General features: G+C 36.8%; 3 protein-coding genes across 3 annotated transcripts in view; 2 read left to right on the forward strand and 1 right to left on the reverse strand.

Annotated features, from left to right (window-relative positions):
• Positions 1–20,416, forward strand: part of LOC102803033 (uncharacterized) — a 223,480-nt gene that overhangs the window by 44,950 nt on the left and 158,114 nt on the right. The gene's annotated exons all lie outside the window — the stretch shown is intronic.
• LOC102803359 (integrator complex subunit 2-like) overlaps positions 1–20,416 on the reverse strand; it is a 70,972-nt gene that overhangs the window by 36,326 nt on the left and 14,230 nt on the right. Inside the window, exons 7-14 of the mRNA XM_085491343.1 lie at positions 19,528–19,700; positions 18,919–19,044; positions 17,013–17,084; positions 16,252–16,366; positions 14,551–14,619; positions 14,202–14,336; positions 9,153–9,480; positions 8,076–8,333 (exon numbers count right to left, since the gene is read on the reverse strand). Coding sequence (XP_085347469.1) covers positions 8,076–8,333; positions 9,153–9,480; positions 14,202–14,336; positions 14,551–14,619; positions 16,252–16,366; positions 17,013–17,084; positions 18,919–19,044; positions 19,528–19,700 — 1,276 coding nt within the window. The remainder of the gene's footprint in view (positions 1–8,075; positions 8,334–9,152; positions 9,481–14,201; positions 14,337–14,550; positions 14,620–16,251; positions 16,367–17,012; positions 17,085–18,918; positions 19,045–19,527; positions 19,701–20,416) is intronic.
• Positions 2,590–3,396, forward strand: LOC144350851 (uncharacterized). Its single transcript, XM_085491464.1, has one exon. It carries the CDS (start codon positions 2,590–2,592, stop codon positions 3,394–3,396), a length of 807 nt encoding a protein of 268 aa, XP_085347590.1.

Genomic DNA, 20,416 nt, shown 5'->3' on the forward strand with positions numbered 1-20,416 from the left:
AGATGACGAGAAAGTTGCCCTCTCTGTTGAAGACAAACAGTTCCTTCACATTATGCAAAAGGGTGCTCACACAAACCCTCAGGGAAACCTTGAATTCCCTCTACCTTTCAAACAACATCCGAGCGAACTACCAAACAACCGACAGTCGGCACTCAATCGCTTTAGCAATCTCCAGAACCAGCTCAAACGCAAACCAGAAATGATGCAACAGTACCTGCAGTTCATGGGCAAAGTCATCGAACGTAAACATGCTAGTCCAGTTCCAAAGTCAGAATTGAATGACAACAATTCTTGGTACTTGCCACACTTTGGTGTTTACCACCCTAGAAAATCTCAGATACGAGTAGTATTCGACTCAAGTGCTAGATTTAAAGGTGTCTCACTGAATGATGCACTACTTCAGGGACCTGATCAGATGAATAGCCTACTTGGTGTCATACTGCGATTTCGACGCAAGCCAGTAGGTACAATGGGCGACGTGGAACAGATGTTTCACAGCTTTCATGTCAACAAGGAACACCGTGATTATCTTCGCTTCTTCTGGTTCGAGGACAATGACCCCATGAGACCTGTGATACAATACCGTATGAATGTTCACCTCTTTGGGAACATTTCCTCCCCTGCCATAGCCACACTAGGCCTAAGAATGATTGCCACAGAAAACCAATCCACCTATGGTGAAGACGTGAAAGACTTCATACACAAAGATTTCTATGTAGATGACGGTTTAACATCTCAACCTGATGCAGCGACAGCAATAAGCCTCATCAAAAAAAAACAAGAGACATGTTAGCCACCAAGAACATTAATTTCCACAAAATAGTCTCCAATGACAAGGATGTAATGATCGCCCTCCCAAGTGAAGTACGCGCCAAGGACCTGCAATGTCTAGATTTTAGTCAAGACACTCTACCCTCACAGCAATCACTCGGGATACAATGGTCCCTTCAAGCAGACACTTTCACATTCAAAGTGGACTTGAAGGACAAGCCATTCTCACGGCGGGGAGTATTAGCGACCATAAACTCCATCTATGACCCAATAGGAATACTAGCTCCAGTTACAATAGAAGGGAAGTGCATTCTCAAGGGACTCATGTCAGAAATGCCAAAGGGACGTGAGATGGCCAGCGTTGGATGGGACGATCCGCTTCCAGCTGAATACCTTCCTTGCTGGACCCACTGGTGTAACAGACTTACATATGCAGAGAAAGTACATCTACAACGCTGTTACATTACACCTGATTTAGGTTCCATAATTCAAAGTGAATGTCATGTATTTTCCGATGCAAGCAATGCAGCCATAGCAGCTGTCGCTTATTTACGACTAGTGAACCAAGATGGTAAAGTTCATGTAGCATTTCTGCTTGGCAAAGCTAAAGTCAATCCCTCACATGCTGTGTCAATTCCTCGCTTAGAACTTTGTGCAGCCGTTTTAGCAACACAATTGGCACAAAAGGTAGCTATAGAAATTGGAAGTACTATAGACCGCACAGTTTATCACACTGACAGTACAATCGTCCTTGGCTACTTGAGCAATCGATCGAAGCGCTTCCACGTATATGTAGCAAATCGAGTACAGAAGATACATAATGTATCTTCACCAAACCAATGGCGACATGTGTCTACCGAACAGAATCCAGCCGATCTCGCAACGAGATCTGTTTCAGCCCAACAACTGATGTCTACTGTATGGCTTACAGGCCCTTCCTTCCTATGGGAATCTGACCCAACATCTGGACCCACAACGGAAAGCATCCAGTATGCAATAACAGAAGAAGACCCAGAAGTTCGAAAACAACCACGCATCCTAGCCACATCTGCCAAACAGCACAAGCCTAACGTTAATTGTCTAGGGTCTGAGAGATTCCGCCGCTTCTCAACATGGACTGCTCTTAAGAGAGCAGTAGCGACCCTTATAATCAAGCTACGGAAACACCAGAGTGACAATAGTGAACTTCCATCGAAGATTGTCACCGCTGCATGTGCAGAGATCATTATCCTCCGCACAGTACAAGAAGAGGCGTTCCCAGATGAACTCAAGGTATTGATGATTGCAGACACAGCTGATGATGGTAACAATAACATAAAACGAGAGAGCCCACTGTATCGACTCAACCCATTCCTGGACAAGGATGGACTCATTCGTGTTGGAGGCAGACTTCGTCAAACCGATCTTGATCTCTGCGGCCGCCATCCAATACTACTGCCAAAAAACAGCCACATCTCTCGACTTATCGCTGAACACATTCACCAAGAGACTGAACATCAAGGTCGTCAACTCACACATGCAGCTATCAGAGCAAAAGGTTTCTGGATTCTTAGCCTACATGACTTAGTAAGAACCATCCTATATCAATGTACAACCTGCAGAAAGCTGAGAGCGAAACGTCTAATCCAAGTGATGGCAGACCTTCCTGCAGACAGAGCTGAAAACACCCCACCATTCACAAATGTGGGGATGGATGTCTTCGGTCCCTGGAGTGTAGTGAACAGGAGAACGAGAGGTGGTTCATCAGAAGCCAAACGATGGGCCATGATCTTTGTATGTCTATATACAATAGCCATACACATTGAGATCATCAACTCAATGGATACCTCCGCCTTCATCAATGCACTGCGTCGCTTCATAGCCATTCGTGGCCCTGTTAAGAAACTGAGATGTGACCAGGGCACCAACTTCATAGGAGCGAAGAACGAACTAAAAGCAGCACTCGAAGAACTTGACCAGCATCAAGTGCAAAGGTTTCTAACAGAACGCCAATGTGAATGGGTGTTCAATCCACCTCATGCCTCACATTTTGGGGGCATATGGGAGAGACAGATTGGTACCGTCAGACAAGTCCTTAACTTTATGTACGTCCAACTTGGCAAACCGCAGTTCACGCATGATTTACTCTCCACACTAATGGCTGAAGTTTGTGCCATAGTCAACGCTCGACCCATAACCACCATATCTTCAGATGCCAATGACCCGCTGGCACTCAGTCCCAGTATGCTTCTCACAATGAAGACGCAACAAGTACACCCTCCTCCGGGTACATTCATTCAGCAAGACATGTACAGCAGGAAAAGGTGGCGTCGCGTACAGTATCTTGCCGACCAGTTCTGGGTGCGTTGGAGGAAGGAGTTCCTACAAAGCCGTCAACCAAGACGCAAGTGGAACAAGACTACTGCAAACATCAATGAAGGTGACGTCGTCCTGTTGAGAGATAAAGAATGCTCTCGCAACGACTGGCCTCTTGCACGTGTCGTGAAGACATACTACAGTGATGACAACAAGATCAGAAGAGATGACATCATGGTTTGTAGAGACAACGTAAGAAGAATCTACCAGAGACCAATTGCCGAACTCGTTTTGATCCAAAGTATCAAAGAGAACAATTCTGAACATTAGTTGTTTTGATTATAATTAAGTTTAGTGTTAGTGTTCTAGCGTTTAGTAAAAATTACCTCTATCGCTCATTTTTAGACGGGGAGTGTGCTGGACGCCCTTTCACTTTTAACAGTATACCACCCTCTTTAGGCGCGGGCGTTATGTTCAGCGTAGGTCAGAGTTCGCTATAACTATTATGGGCTAGAGTCTCATATGCGTACGCCAACTGCGTTTTGTATGACTGAAGATCGCTACATAAAGTCCTTCTAAAAGAACACTAGACTCAGCGAAGTAAGTTATTTTTCTGAATTTATTGACTCATGAGTTGATCAGGCCACCTTAGCTCCGAGTGTCGTAATTTGATAAGTGTATTTTTCGCAATTTCCATAAATTTTTCCGTAAGTCGTTCACGCTCGTTCGTTCAGTCAGCGATGACGTCATTTGAAATGTGATTTCTTTATCCTGTTATAGTTTTCACCGCTTTCTTGAATAAACTGGTTACCCTAATGCAACTGTGTACGAGTTATTTGGGAAGTGGTTGACACCAGTACGAGTACTAATGCACTTGGACCTCGGAATAGTTACAGTAATGAACAAATAGTAAAACACAGAGCAAGGGTTACTGTAATGAACAAATAGTAAAACACAGAGCAAAGGTTACTGTAATGAACAAATAGTAAAACACAGAGCAAGGGTTACTGTAATAAACAAAAGCACAGAGCAAGAGTTACTGTAATGAACAAAAGCACAGAGCAAGAGTTACTGAAATGAACAAATAGTAAAACACAGAACAAGAGTTACTGTAATGAACAAATAGTAAAACACAGAGCAAAGGTTACTGTAATGAACAAATAGTAAAACACAGAGCAAGGGTTACTGTAATAAACAAAAGCACAGAGCAAGAGTTACTGTAATGAACAAAAGCACAGAGCAAGAGTTACTGAAATGAACAAATAGTAAAACACAGAACAAGAGTTACTGTAATGAACAAATAGTAAAACACAGAGCAAGAGTTACTGTAATAAACAAATAGTAAAACACAGAGCAAGGGTTACTGTAATAAACAAAAGCACAGAGCAAGAGTTACTGTAATGAACAAAAGCACAGAGCAAGAGTTACTGAAATGAACAAATAGTAAAACACAGAACAAGAGTTACTGTAATGAACAAATAGTAAAACACAGAGCAAAGGTTACTGTAATGAACAAATAGTAAAACACAGAGCAAGGGTTACTGTAATAAACAAAAGCACAGAGCAAGAGTTACTGTAATGAACAAAAGCACAGAGCAAGAGTTACTGTAATGACCAAATAGTAAAACACAGAACAAGAGTTACTGTAATGAACAAATAGTAAAACACAGACCAAGGGTTACTGTAATAAACAAAAGCACAGAGCAAGAGTTACTGTAATGAACAAAAGCACAGAGCAAGAGTTACTGAAATGAACAAATAGTAAAACACAGAACAAGAGTTACTGTAATGAACAAATAGTAAAACACAGAACAAGAGTTACTGTAATAAACAAATAGTAAAACACAGACCAAGGGTTACTGTAATAAACAAATAGTAAAACACAGAACAAGAGTTACTGTAATGAACAAATAGTAAAACACAGAACAAGGGTTACTGTAATAAACAAAAGCACAGAGCAAGAGTTACAGTAATGAACAAAAGCACAGAGCAAGAGTTACTGAAATGAACAAATAGTAAAACACAGAACAAGAGTTACTGTAATGACCAAATAATAAAACACAGAGCAAGAGTTACTGTAATGACCAAATAGTAAAACACAGACCAAGGGTTACTGTAATAAACAAATAGTAAAACACAGAACAAGAGTTACTGTAATGAACAAATAGTAAAACACAGAACAAGGGTTACTGTAATAAACAAAAGCACAGAGCAAGAGTTACAGTAATGAACAAAAGCACAGAGCAAGAGTTACTGAAATGAACAAATAGTAAAACACAGAACAAGAGTTACTGTAATGACCAAATAATAAAACACAGAGCAAAGGTTACTGTAATGAACAAATAGTAACACAGAGCAAGGGTTACTGTAATAAACAAAAGCACAGAGCAAGAGTTACTGTAATGAACAAAAACACAGAGCAAGGGTTACTGTAATAAACAAATAGTAAAACAGCAAGAATTACTGTAATGACCAAATAGTAAAACACAGAGCAAGGGTTACTGAAATGAACAAATAGTAAAACAGCAAGAATTACTGTAATGACCAAATAGTAAAACACAGAGCAAGAGTTACTGTAATGAACAAATAGTAAAACACAGGGCAAGAGTTACTGTAATGAACAAATAGTAAAACACAGAGCAAAGGTTACTGTAATGAACAAATAGTAAAACACAGAGCAAGGGTTACTGTAATAAACAAAAGCACAGAGCAAGAGTTACTGTAATGAACAAAAGCACAGAGCAAGAGTTACTGAAATGAACAAATAGTAAAACACAGAACAAGAGTTACTGTAATGACCAAATAGTAAAACACAGACCAAGGGTTACTGTAATAAACAAATAGTAAAACACAGAACAAGAGTTACTGTAATGAACAAATAGTAAAACACAGAACAAGGGTTACTGTAATAAACAAAAGCACAGAGCAAGAGTTACAGTAATGAACAAAAGCACAGAGCAAGAGTTACTGAAATGAACAAATAGTAAAACACAGAACAAGAGTTACTGTAATGACCAAATAATAAAACACAGAGCAAAGGTTACTGTAATGAACAAATAGTAACACAGAGCAAGGGTTACTGTAATAAACAAAAGCACAGAGCAAGAGTTACTGTAATGAACAAAAACACAGAGCAAGGGTTACTGTAATAAACAAATAGTAAAACAGCAAGAATTACTGTAATGACCAAATAGTAAAACACAGAGCAAGGGTTACTGAAATGAACAAATAGTAAAACAGCAAGAATTACTGTAATGACCAAATAGTAAAACACAGAGCAAGAGTTACTGTAATGAACAAATAGTAAAACACAGGGCAAGAGTTACTGTAATGAACAAATAGTAAAACACAGAACAAGAGTTACTGTAATGAACAAATAGTAAAACACAGAGCAAGGGTTACTGTAATGAACAAATAGTAAAACACAGAGCAAGGGTTACTGTAATAAACAAAAGCACAGAGCAAGAGTTACTGTAATGAACAAAAGCACAGAGCAAGAGTTACTGAAATGAACAAATAGTAAAACACAGAACAAGAGTTACTGTAATGACCAAATAATAAAACACAGAGCAAAGGTTACTGTAATGAACAAATAGTAACACAGAGCAAGGGTTACTGTAATAAACAAAAGCACAGAGCAAGAGTTACTGTAATGAACAAAAACACAGAGCAAGGGTTACTGTAATAAACAAAAGCACAGAGCAAGAGTTACTGTAATGAACAAAAGCACAGAGCAAGAGTTACTGAAATGAACAAATAGTAAAACACAGAACAAGAGTTACTGTAATGAACAAATAGTAAAACACAGAGCAAGGGTTACTGTAATAAACAAATAGTAAAACACAGAGCAAGGGTTACTGTAATAAACAAAAGCACAGAGCAAGAGTTACTGTAATGAACAAAAGCACAGAGCAAGAGTTACTGAAATGAACAAATAGTAAAACACAGAACAAGAGTTACTGTAATGAACAAATAGTAAAACACAGAGCAAAGGTTACTGTAATAAACAAAAGCACAGAGCAAGAGTTACAGTAATGAACAAAAGCACAGAGCAAGAGTTACTGAAATGAACAAATAGTAAAACACAGAACAAGAGTTACTGTAATGACCAAATAGTAAAACACAGAGCAAGAGTTACTGTAATGAACAAATAGTAAAACACAGAACAAGAGTTACTGTAATGAACAAATAGTAAAACACAGAGCAAGGGTTACTGTAATGAACAAATAGTAAAACACAGAACAAGAGTTACTGTAATGAACAAATAGTAAAACACAGAGCAAGGGTTACTGTAATGAACAAATAGTAAAACACAGAGCAAGGGTTACTGTAATAAACAAAAGCACAGAGCAAGAGTTACTGTAATGAACAAAAGCACAGAGCAAGAGTTACTGAAATGAACAAATAGTAAAACACAGAACAAGAGTTACTGTAATGACCAAATAGTAAAACACAGAGCAAAGGTTACTGTAATGAACAAATAGTAAAACACAGAGCAAGGGTTACTGTAATAAACAAAAGCACAGAGCAAGAGTTACTGTAATGAACAAAAGCACAGAGCAAGAGTTACTGTAATGAACAAAAGCACAGAGCAAGAGTTACTGTAATGAACAAAAGCACAGAGCAAGAGTTACTGTAATGAACAAATAGTAAAACACAGAACAAGAGTTACTGTAATGAACAAATAGTAAAACACAGAGCAAGGGTTACTGTAATAAACAAATAGTAAAACACAGAGCAAGGGTTACTGTAATAAACAAAAGCAGAGCAAGGGTTACTGTAATAAACAAAAGCACAGAGCAAGAGTTACTGTAATGAACAAAAGCACAGAGCAAGAGTTACTGTAATGAACAAATAGTAAAACACAGAGCAAGAGTTACTGTAATGAACAAATAGTAATACAGAAAGAGTTACTGTAATGAGCAAATAGTAAAACACAGAGCAAGAGTTACTGTAATGAACAAATAGTAATGAGCAGCACACAAGACATAACAATGGAAGATACAAACCTGTATGTAATTGGTATGGAGTACATGGTACATTGGTAGAGTACACCACAGTGTGTACAATCTCTGGCACTCTAACCAACTCTTCTCCTAGTAAATCTTCTACTTGGCTAAGATGAGGATAATGGGTTGATACAAGACGTAATAGTGATGGATATAAGCCACCATAATGATGTTGTTGTTGCTGACATTGTTGTAACAGGTGTTTTATTGGTATCTGGGCGAGCAAGGACTTCGGATAAGATTCTGATTTTGTATTTGCTGAAAAGAGTATTGTTAAATCAAAGTTAAACACTCCTAACCACCCATCTGAATACAGAATATATACGCAATTATTGTTGTTTAACAAATTTTTAGGAAATGAAAATTCCCACCAGTCAATGTCACTGGCACTAAGGGTTAGAATCATCAGCCAGCAGATGTTCAGCACCAACATATAGTACCAGTAAATTTTATAAAAATTTTGTGATTTTGCTTACACAGAGACAGGAAACTCATAACCTCCATTGTGTACTTCGCATACACAGGAGCTAAAAAAATTGACTAAGACATGTCTGAGAACTACTGATGACATATATTCAAATATTGAGTTTTGTGACTAAGATGGCTACCAGTCAGTCAGAAGTCATCAAAATAAAAAGCAAATGAACATGCATCATTAAGTACATTGTTACGTCCCGTCTTTGTACCTACTTTAAACTTAACCTGTCAAAGCATGTTAAAAACACCAGAAATTAAAACCAATAAGGCCACCAGTTGGCCATTCTGAATAGAATCACAAAACAACTTACATGCATGAGTAACACACTATGTGTGATATCAAACCAAGTCTGAATAAAATGTACCCAGGCATGTGTGGCAAACAGTTGATGAAATGTTCAAATTTTACTTTTTTTTGACGAAAATAGCCACCAGTTTGTTAAATTTCATCAGAATCCAAAAATACCTGAAAGGATCATGTAACCCTTTATGTCTTGCCTTTGTACAAACTTTATACAAAAAGTGTTTTCGAAAAAGGGACTAATAATACATTATAAAAACCTAGATATAAACTCTAGACTTGGACTAAAATTAACTTACCTACAATTTTCATATTCGTAAGAAGACAGTCTTCATAAAGTAAAATATAATATAAAACCAATAACTGGGCAGTTAATCCTCCAACATGTTTCTGCTCTTGATGTGATTCACTATACATCATAGTGAATTCACTGACTGATCCTCCAGTACGAATCCTGGTGTCTTCATACACTGATATGATTTCTCTCAATGTTAATGGCCTATTTCTTGCTTGCTCACCACCGCTGTGTGTGGGTTGTAATATTGAAGTGACGTAGACTTCTATGAGTGGTGGCAGCAAGGGATGCAGTGGAGTTGTGGTATTGCAGATTTGTTTATAAATCCAATTCTAATGCCAAAATAATAATAAATAAATAAAACATTTTATTAATGGGATTCTGCATCTACATAGCTGTACATAGTAGAGAAGGAAACTCTAATTGAATGGTAAAATTTTATTTTGTTAGGAAAGTATTACTATTCAGAACAAGATCAGTCATCAAGTCAACAAAAATACTTTTTCAGTCCATATTACTAATTTAAGGATAATTTTGATGATGAGATACTTCTTCCCTCAGAAACCAGGGCAAAAACAAAACTATTGACAATGTTCATAATTTCCACAAGATATCAGGTTCATTACTCAAAATATAATTTTTTTTTGTTAATTTCTGAACTCTAATGAACCCATCTACATGTTTCAAACCTAGTAATCAAATTTTACAAAACAATGCCTTCAAATCCAGTACATGTACATTGAAATTATGTCTGGTAGTCAATTTACAAATATTGAATGTCCATGGGTAACTATCCCCTAAGGCCAAAGGCAAGTGCCTTATAACCAAATCAAAGAAAGCTTAGAAAGAACTCCCATGTGCTGAGAGTATTGGAGACACATTAAATATAATTTGAAATTACTTAGCTGAAAACTAATTATGCAAATCAGAAAATTAATATGACCAGATTTGAGTGTAAAACTAATGAGGTCTGCGCAATGTAACAGAAAATCTATGTCTCCAAGTTTAATTGAAATGTGATTAGAACCAAAAAACCAAAATATTATGAATTATTATGCTTATTAGGGAATTAATATGAACAGATTTTTACCCCAAACTAATTAGGTTTGTACATTGTCCTAGAGCATCTTTGTACTAAGTTTCATTGAAATGGAATAATTATTACCGTGAAAACTCCAAAATTTCGACCCCTCTAAAAATTCGACCGCCTATTTATTTGCCGGGTTTCGGTGTTTTATTTACCTCCAAATTTTCGACTCCACTAAAAATTGCCGACTCATTCTTATTCGAAAATTGCGACCAGTTTCAGTTTTCCCCCAAACGAAAAAAAAAACGATGTGAGCGTTCAAACGGGACCTTCCTCGAAGGCATGAATCCGGGTTTCTGATTGACTGAGAGATTTTTATTTTATTGGTAACGAAAATATATTCTAAATAAACGAAGTTTCAAATAAAAACGAACACAAAAATCTCGGCATGCTGCGTTTCTGAATTGTTGATTATTACTGTACTCAGTAGTGATTATAATAATGTACACAAAATAAATTTGTTGAATGGTTATGAAATACAAATAAAAGTCAACTTAGTTTCATCGTAAGCGAATGATTCCGGTCTCGTATAAACGTTTGATGCTGTAGGATATCCGCCATGTTCTCTTAGGTCAAATAGGTCAAATCGCTAATTAACCAATCAAAAAGCTGGATGATGCCAACGTGTTCAAAGTACCATAGCTTATTTAAATAGATTGATGTTGTAGTACGATATTTTGGCTTGGATTTTGATGCGAAAACGGCATGATTTTTTTTAAATAAAAAAATTAGTTGTTTTTAAAAAATAAACTGGTCATCTGAAGAATAATTTAACATTGTTCACAGTGATAACAGCTCATTCTCGAAAGGAAGCTTACCCGCTCACGCTAGTCACGATAAAAATCATACACGTGTACTCTTGAATAGACAGACGTCAATGACTACGGTAAAACTTAGACTCTATTTTAGCCGGCAGGATTGATTGAAATGTCCGAAAAATGACGCCAAAATACACCTTAAAAGTCCCATTTTATTTTCTTAAATCCCATTTTATTTTTTAATCCAAGGGCGAATTTACGGCAGAATTTGGTCCCTCAAATAACGGACACGTGAGCTTTGATTCTAACCGGATACATTGCACTGGGTCGGGGAGATAGTTTGCTAAACTTCCATGCATCTTTTGTCCAATGGGTACCTGTACTTCGAACATTCGCAAGTTTTTCTAGGTAGTGCGAGACAGCTTTGTCTTTTGACCTATTAGTTTTGTGCTGACCTCTTCTCCGCGTCTTGATGTTTTGTTTTGCTTGTCATAATACTCACTCACTGATTGATGACTTTGTTTAGATTTTGAGTTACAACTCGGCCACGACCTTTGCTTTTACCGTGAAACATGAGGAAGTTTACGTCAATTGACGGACATTGCATTTTTTAAAAACTAATGAAGCACACTGTCTATCATCCCCATGTTTTCATTTGCTGATTTCTATTCTGAAAAATTCGACCGTCCGAAAATGCACCTTAATTTTGACTCTAAAAACACGTCACATATCTAACACCAATTATTTAAAACCGGTCGAAATTTTGGAGTTTTTACGGTACTTTAGATATCAGTGTGAAAGCTTAAAATTGGTTAATTATGCAAATTAGGTAATTAATATGTACAGATTTTAACCCACAATTATTCAGGTCTGTCTATTGTCCTACAGCATCCATGTACATTCATTGATATGTGATGTATAGTACCTGAGATATCAGTGTGAAAGTTGGTTAATTATGCAAATTAGGTGATTAATATGCACAAATATTTACCGGAAACTAATTGGGTCTGCATAATTCTAGATTCATTGAAATGTGATGATTAGTACTTTAGATATCAGTAGAAAAGCTGAAAATTAATTATGCAAATTAGGTAATTAATATGCACAATTATTTACCCTAAAACTAATCAGGTCTCTGCATAGTCCTAAAGGATCTATGTACCAAGTTTCATTGAAATGCGATGATTAGTACTTGAGATACCCGTGGAAAAGCTGAAAATTAACTAATTATGCAAATTAGGTGATTAATATGCACAAATATTTATCAAAAACAATCAATCTCTGCATAGTCCTTGAGTATGTAAGTACCAAGTTTCATTGAAATGTAATGCTAACTACTTATATCAAATGCTGAAAATTAATTAATTATGCAAATTAGGTAATTAATATGTACTGATATTACCATAAAAACTATCAGGTCTGTGCAGTGTCGTATGACATCTATGTACCAAGTTTCATTGAAATGTGATGATTAGTACTTGAGATATCAGTGGAAAAACCGAAAATTGACTAATCATTATGCAAATTAGGTAATTAGTATCCACGGATTATTACCAAAAACTAATCAAAACCTAGCATGAGTTCAGAGCATCTATGTACCAAGTTTCATCAAAATCCAATGAGTGGTTGTTTAGATATCAGTGGAACAGTCATGGAACCACTAAAAAATAGCTAATTATCATGCAAATTAGGTAATTAATATGCACGGATTTTTACCAAAAATTAATCAAATCTGCGCATATGTTCAGAGCATCTATGTACCAAGTTTCATCAAAATCCAATGAGTGGTTCTTTAGATATCAGTGGAACAGTCATAGAACAGCTAAAAATTAGCTAATTATCATGCAAATTAGGTAATTAACGAGCATGGATTTTTACCAAAACCTAATCAAATCTGCGCATTGGCCCAGAGCATCTATGCACCAAGTTTCATCAAAAACCGATGTATGGTTCTTGAGATAGCAGTGGAACAGTCGGACACACATACACACACACACACATACACACATACACACATACACACATACACACATACACACACACATACAGACACACTAACTGCAAAGACTCCCATTTTGTGCTTCGCACATGGGAGTCAAAAACAAACCATATTCCCAATTCTCAGAGAAGAGCATGCATATAATGTGCAAGTAGTTTGCATGATAGCAGTTGGTCAATACTGCATAGCACTTATAGATGTCTACAGATGTCCTAAACACTCTGCTGGATACAAAATGAGACAATTTATCCTCACAGCAAGATACAATGTATAGCTTGTGGAATTGCTTCTTTATTGATGTTATCTATTACTACATTAAACAGCAACATCTTGCCTTGGTATTTTAAGGCGCAGTCACACCATGACGTTCTGGCTAGCATTCTCTGGCGTTTGAGGAAACGTTGGTAGTCGCCCAAAGTCACTGGGACAGCGCCAGAAGAGCGCCGTGAGAACGCTAGTGAATGTCGGTAATCGTTGCTGATCGTCGGGAATCGGCGAAGAACGCTGATCCCAAAAAAAAGTTTTGAACATGCACAAAAGTTCTCATTTGAGACCAGCGTTCTTCAACGTTTATTTTTAAACGCTGTTAAACGTTAAATAACGTTCTTCGATCGTTTTGCTAATGTTCGACGCGTTCAAGAATCGTTAGTCAGTTGTTGCTCTAGCGTTACTTAGTTGTTACCAATCGCTCGCTTTGCAGTGAACAACTCACTAGCGACCTGTCAACGACCGCTGAACGTACCCCTAGCGCACATAAAGCGTGCGACTAACGTCAAATTAACGACCTAATGTTAGATACACGCTCAACACGCTCACTTAACGTTTAAAAGTCATTCATCGCACGCTAGTGACACATTAGCACACATCCATGATTTCCAGGGGTATCTTACTTGGTCGCTCATTACACGCTCCTCGTGCATTAGGGGCACTCGTTATTCAAACGCTGGGAGTGTCTACCTCGTTCCAGAATGCTCGGAAATTGGACGATTGGAATGTTCAGAGAACGCTGACCAAAACGTTATGGTGTGACGGGGCTATTACAGACAGTTATTATATAATGTTTGACAGAACTCTGCACAGAGTAATGCGGGTTCTGGAATAAAGAGTATAAAAAATAACCAGTCACATGACAGAATTTGGATGTACATGCATGTTTTGAAACAGTGTTCAAGTGGATCAGTTCAGGTGAGATATATAATATTGGCTCACCTTAATTGGCACTTTATGCTTTGAGAAAGCTCTACTTTTTAAAAGCTGGTATATACAATGTACGGGTAAAAAACCTGTTATTGTAGAACTCAAATCTGCTGTCACAGGTACAGTCACTGCATGTGATGTCACAACCTAAGAATTGAGAACATATAACGATTATCAAAAACAACAGAAATTAATACTCAAGATGAACTGACCCTTTCACCACTATTGTCAATTTTTGTTACCTTCCACAAAATAGTCCTCTTTCTGTTTCCATAAACAAGGTGTGAATTAAAGTTTGAACAATTTTAATTTCACCTGATACTTTATATGAAAGTTACTGTGTTAAAAGGATAAAACATACCTGTTCAGTAAATATTTCTTGTGTGAAAGTCAACCGCATTCTGGCAAGTGAGTTCGGTCTGACAGCGATCTAAGTAGTATGCAATGAAAGGATAGAAATATTATCAACTTAGGCCAGACTTTTATTATCCCTTGTTTCGCGAACCCGCCAAATGAACAGGAGCCAAAATGGAAATAAAAATAAAATTTTATTTCAGCGTAATTTCTCGGGCCCACCGACTTGTGAGTGAAAAAAATTGCTAAAAAGAATTACCGCGATATTTTTATTTTCATTTTTTTTCCACCCGCCGCCTAACAAATCCAAGTTGCATTTTTGTGGGAGTATCATGATCGAGTACTAAAGTCTCTTGCAGATCTATACTATATGCGCGTTGGTTGACAGTAAATCTCGGGTATTGACCTCTCTATGTGCTGCTTGCGAATACCAGGCGAACATGGCGGCGGCGTGGTTTGTGGTAATACGCCTTGAAACTCTGTCGTCAAAAACTGAGAAATCCCTCAATAATGCTGAAAACTGCCAACCAGGTTATACATGGAATAAAATTTTATTTCATTTCTTCTTGCTGATCAATTATCTTACTTACAATTTTATTTTTTTTTATCGCCCTCCTCAAAAAAAGGAATAAAAAAAGTTTGGCCTTATTTATATCATTCATTTTACCTATTAATCCATTCCACAGAACAAGCAAAGAGCCTAATTACGGCTCTGGAATCTGGGAGGCAACATGTGGATGGAGAGAAAGTAATCACCATGGAAATCCAAATATGTGGTTTCTTTAATGATCAGCACTGAGGTCAGAAACAGTACTGTAAAGGGGGTAATTATTCACTGGGTTTTAATTTAGCTTATTTCGCTGACTGGAAAAATGCGCTAAATTAAAACACAGTGAATATGTAAAATTTAGCATAGAACACATTATCTAAATGACGAAACCGTGAATTTAAAACCCACTGAATATGCCCGAAATGGTAAATCAGTGAAATTTAAACCCAGTGAAAATTAGTCATTTTACAGTATATGGGACAAATAGATTTGAATATCTTCATCTAAATATCTAATAATTCATAATTGGTGTTCTAAGCAGACTGCACTCATATTTGTACCCATAACTCTCCTGATGCACGGCAACCAAGCAATTATACTTGCAGTTTTCAAGAAGCTGAAAATATCACTTTTTACCAAAAACAACAAAAATATTTATCAAAATTAGAAAATTAACAATATTGTCACAAAATGAACAAAACATATATACATATACTTGTATATATCAAACCTATCAGACTTGTACATTTCAAAAGAAGTCAAAAATGAAAAATGACTAGCTAGACTTGATGAATTTGACAATGGAGCTAAAAATAGTACTAACATTATAGAATTAAATGAACAAATCTAAACAAGAATTGTAAAGTTGAAGTCAATGGGCAGTCAGTAATATGATTTAAATTGACTTAAATAGAAACATTTGTACCACAACTTATCAAAGCGACATAACATACATGTACATGTACAAAGTTACATTGACGCACAATAACATTAGGTCGGGAATAGATTTTTTTTAGTGGGTGCCATTTTTTTAAAAATTTAAATTACATGTATATCTTTCAAATAGAAAAAAAAAACATTAATTTTTGTGCATAATACCAACAACATGGACAGTTACATACAAAATTGAAGTTACATAAAGAAGAACTTCTACTTTACCTTCATCCCAAGTGTAGAGCACACTAAATCTACAACTGGCTGCATTTGATTAGCATGGAAGTGGATGGCCATCAGTAATAACATTTCACCAAATGAAGCACTGACTCCACTGGCACTGTAAACAAAACACAACAGTGGGTCATCATGGGGAAGTTGTAAAACGAAAACTACCAACAAAATAGGATTACCCAGCATTTAATACTTATTTTGATTTGTTAAAAAATACAAAACAATGTTACAAGGTTTAGTTAAAAAAAATGTTAAATATCTCAGAGAGAGAAGAAGGGGTTAAGATAAATGGAATAATAGAGACTGGAACTTATGACATTCAATAGCAGGGCTTGCCATGTTGCATTTTTGTCCAGCAAAATGCTTATCCTAAAATAGTGGTCCTAATGAGTCTGGATTGAAGAAGATTAGAAGTAATTCTTCACAGTTTTATAGATGTTAGGAGAAAATGGGAAAAAACTATAACTAGGCTATATTATTGAAAGACTGGTAATTCAGTTAGCACAACATCTGCTGAAAGCCTCCAAAGATAGCCAAATTGAATGACAAAAAAATGACATCAGCATGGTAAAGTTGGAAATTTTGAAGACAGTCTGCAATTGAGATACTTATAGGATTAATCTGACCGAGTGAATTGGTCTTAAAATAGACTATGAACTGTGGGAAGTAGATATCTAGACTGGCATTGCAAACAAGGTTCTTACAGTATACATGCACCTGTTTTGTAATTTTTACAAAAGCTGATAGTTTACCTTTCAAAGTAGGAGCCTTCCTTCACCAACCAATTCATCCAACTTATACCAACTTTCTCTTGATCAGCAGAACTGTCAATTTAACAAAATTTCAGGTATATTTAGTTACATGTAATAAAGACTTGGATCCATAAAGCACAATGATGTAACCTCAAGGTAGTACTACCTCATGTTTTTAGTATATATCAAGTTTGAATGAAATGCAGTCAATGTACATTTGTAGATCACAGTCTGGACCCAGAATAATAGAAATGCTTGAATTTTGTGTATTTATAGTACAAAAATGCCATCTTCAATCACTAAACAGATGCATGTACATATTTATCCCGGGTGTAATATTTTTGAGAAAATTTTGAATGTAGTCACTACAATCATTTCCGAGAACAAAACAACATTTAATATACACTTTACTTATAATATACCTCTATACAAAATAGACACTTTGAAAGGAATCAGTAACACAAAGCCATGTATCAAGGTCACAAAGCCATGTATCAAGGTCACAAAGCCATGTATCAAGGTCACAAAGCCATGCATCAAGGTCACAAAGCCATGTATCAAGGTCACAAAGCCATGCATCAAGGTCACAAAGCCATGCATCAAGGTCACAAAGCCATGCATCAATGTCACAAAGCCACGCATCAAGGTCACAAAGCCACGCATCAAGGTCACAAAGCCACGCATCAAGGTCACAAAGCCACGCATCAAGGTCACAAAGCCACGCATCAAGGTCACAAAGCCACGCATCAAGGTCACAAAGCCATGCATCAAGGTCACAAAGCCATGCATCAAGGTCACAAAGCCATGCATCAAGGTCACAAAGCCATGTATCAAGGTCACAAAGCCATGCATCAAGGTCACAAAGCCATGCATCAAGGTCACAAAGCCATGAATCAAGGTCACAAAGCCATGCATCAAGGTCACAAAGCCATGAATCAAGGTCACAAAGCCATGAATCAAGGGTCACAAAGCCATGAATCAAGGGTCACAAAGCCATGCATCAAGGTCACAAAGCCATGAATCAAGGTCACAAAGCCATGAATCAAGGTCACAAAGCCATGAATCAAGGTCACAAAGCCATGAATCAAGGTCACAAAGCCATGTATCAAGGTCACAAAGCAATGAATCAAGGTCACAAAGCCACGCATCAAGGTCACAAAGCCATGAATCAAGGTCACAAAGCCATGCATCAAGGTCACAAAGCCATGAATCAAGGTCACAAAGCCATGCATCAAGGTCACAAAGCCATGAATCAAGGTCACAAAGCCATGCATCAAGGTCACAAAGCCATGAATCAAGGTCACAAAGCCATGAATCAAGGGTCACAAAGCCATGCATCAAGGTCACAAAGCCATGAATCAAGGTCACAAAGCCATGAATCAAGGTCACAAAGCCATGAATCAAGGGTCACAAAGCCATGAATCAAGGGTCACAAAGCCATGCATCAAGGTCACAAAGCCATGTATCAAGGTCACAAAGCCATGCATCAAGGTCACAAAGCCATGCATCAAGGTCACAAAGCCATGAATCAAGGTCACAAAGCCACGCATCAAGGTCACAAAGCCATGACTCAAGGGTCACAAAGCCATGCATCAAGGGTCACAAAGCCATGCATCAAGGGTCACAAAGCCATGCATCAAGGTCACAAAGCCATGCATCAAGGTCACAAGTGGATCTCTGCATGTACAAAGGTGGATACATCAACTTATGCCTGAATGAATACACAGGAAATAAAACCCAGAAAATAATACCTGGTACATGTAAGTATTTGCCATATTTGCTCTATCAGAAGTTTAAATAAATATAAATGGTCAAAATAAGACATAATTCAGTAAGATAGAACACAATAAATGTAATTTGTATTATGTTGAACTTGATCATTACATAATGGATATGATGTTCATACCTTATGATTGAGGGGCATGCCATTAACATGCAGAGTCCTAAGGAAACAAATCGTATACCAGCTGGAGTGGGTGGTGGTTGTGATGTCACCAAACACAATAATTGCTCTGATTCGTCTTCACTGAATCTATAAATATAAACATGCAGGTAATTTTAGATAGTTAAAGGGCCATAGGGAAGATACATGAAAACTTACTATGTTACCTTCGTTAAACAAAGTTTATTATAATTATAGCTGCTATGTCATTATTAACAAACTTAGTGGGCATGAATAATAAAAATGTGCACACAATAAATATATTTTTCAGAGGGGTGGGGGTCAAAAGTTATTTAAAAACCATTTAAAACTCGTCCTCGTTTTTTTTTTACATTGGTCTACATAAACATGCAGTTATCTTAAAATTATCCACTTTCAATTGTAGGAATTCAATTGTCAATGAGTAAATATGTTCTTAATTAATGTGTTACAGTGTGTAACTGAGTTAATTTACAAGTATTGTGAATAAGCTGGGATCATTTCTGGTTGACAGTTCATAATTGAATAATGACATCACACAGATAAGCACTATGTAACCATTACCTTCAATCATGTTTAATAAAACAAACTTACTTCATGGTAGCTATCCCTCGCAATGCACAATATAATCGAATTAAAGCACTGGCTTGCACGACGTGCCTGTCCACAATAACACAGTGATCACCAGATGGTATGATGGTGGTTAATTCTTGTAATAACTGTTCCCTCAGTGAATGCAACAATGAACTTGGTGGGTCTCTCTTCCTCTGTCAAAGTCAAAATAACATAAACTATATATTAAGCCTTGCCAATCTATTACATTGTTAGATGCAGAGACATAATATATGTAAGATAATTCCTAAAACATTTATAATATAAGTGAATTACATGTGCAGCTTGTTCTCCTCTCAGGTTGGTCTAACAATGCACAATACTGTAAAAATCTGCAGTATTGAAAATAATTGTATTTTTTTCTAGAGTGTGATACAAATGAACATTTTTTTTTTTTGGTAAAAGAATTAATGGAATAATTTTTGGTCCATTCAATAAATTGATTGTCTTTTTTTTTTTTGGATGAAAATAGACAAGACGGACATTTACCAGCCTGAAAATATTATCTATTATTATAGATCTTTCACCGTAATGCCATAAGTTACAGCATGCCATAATTTTGCAGTATTTTACAGGGTATTTTCATTCTACCATATTAGGAAATACGAATTCCAAATATGGAATGATTATGCGCGTAAGCGTTCTCTATTAGTAAAAACAAACATGGCTGCCACCAGGGTTTGACACTAATTTCACTAATTCTGTTCTAAACATTTTGGATTTCGGCATTCCCATGATGTATCATGGGAAGGAAAAGATGTATAATAATAAGGTTATTAGGAGGAGTATGCATTCAGACAGTGCAAAGTATGCACTCAGATAGTGCACCGTCACATCGATACTCCTGCTGTACTGTCCTTGTGCATACTTT

Source organism: Saccoglossus kowalevskii, chromosome 16 (genome assembly GCF_978046115.1).
Source record: "Saccoglossus kowalevskii chromosome 16, keSacKowa6.1, whole genome shotgun sequence".
Taxonomy (NCBI): Eukaryota; Metazoa; Hemichordata; class Enteropneusta; family Harrimaniidae; genus Saccoglossus; species Saccoglossus kowalevskii.

Coding starts and splice junctions, on each gene's coding strand:
- LOC144350851 (XM_085491464.1), top strand. CDS start 2,590: ATGGATACCTCCGCCTTCATCAATGCACTGCGTCGCTTCATAGCCATT.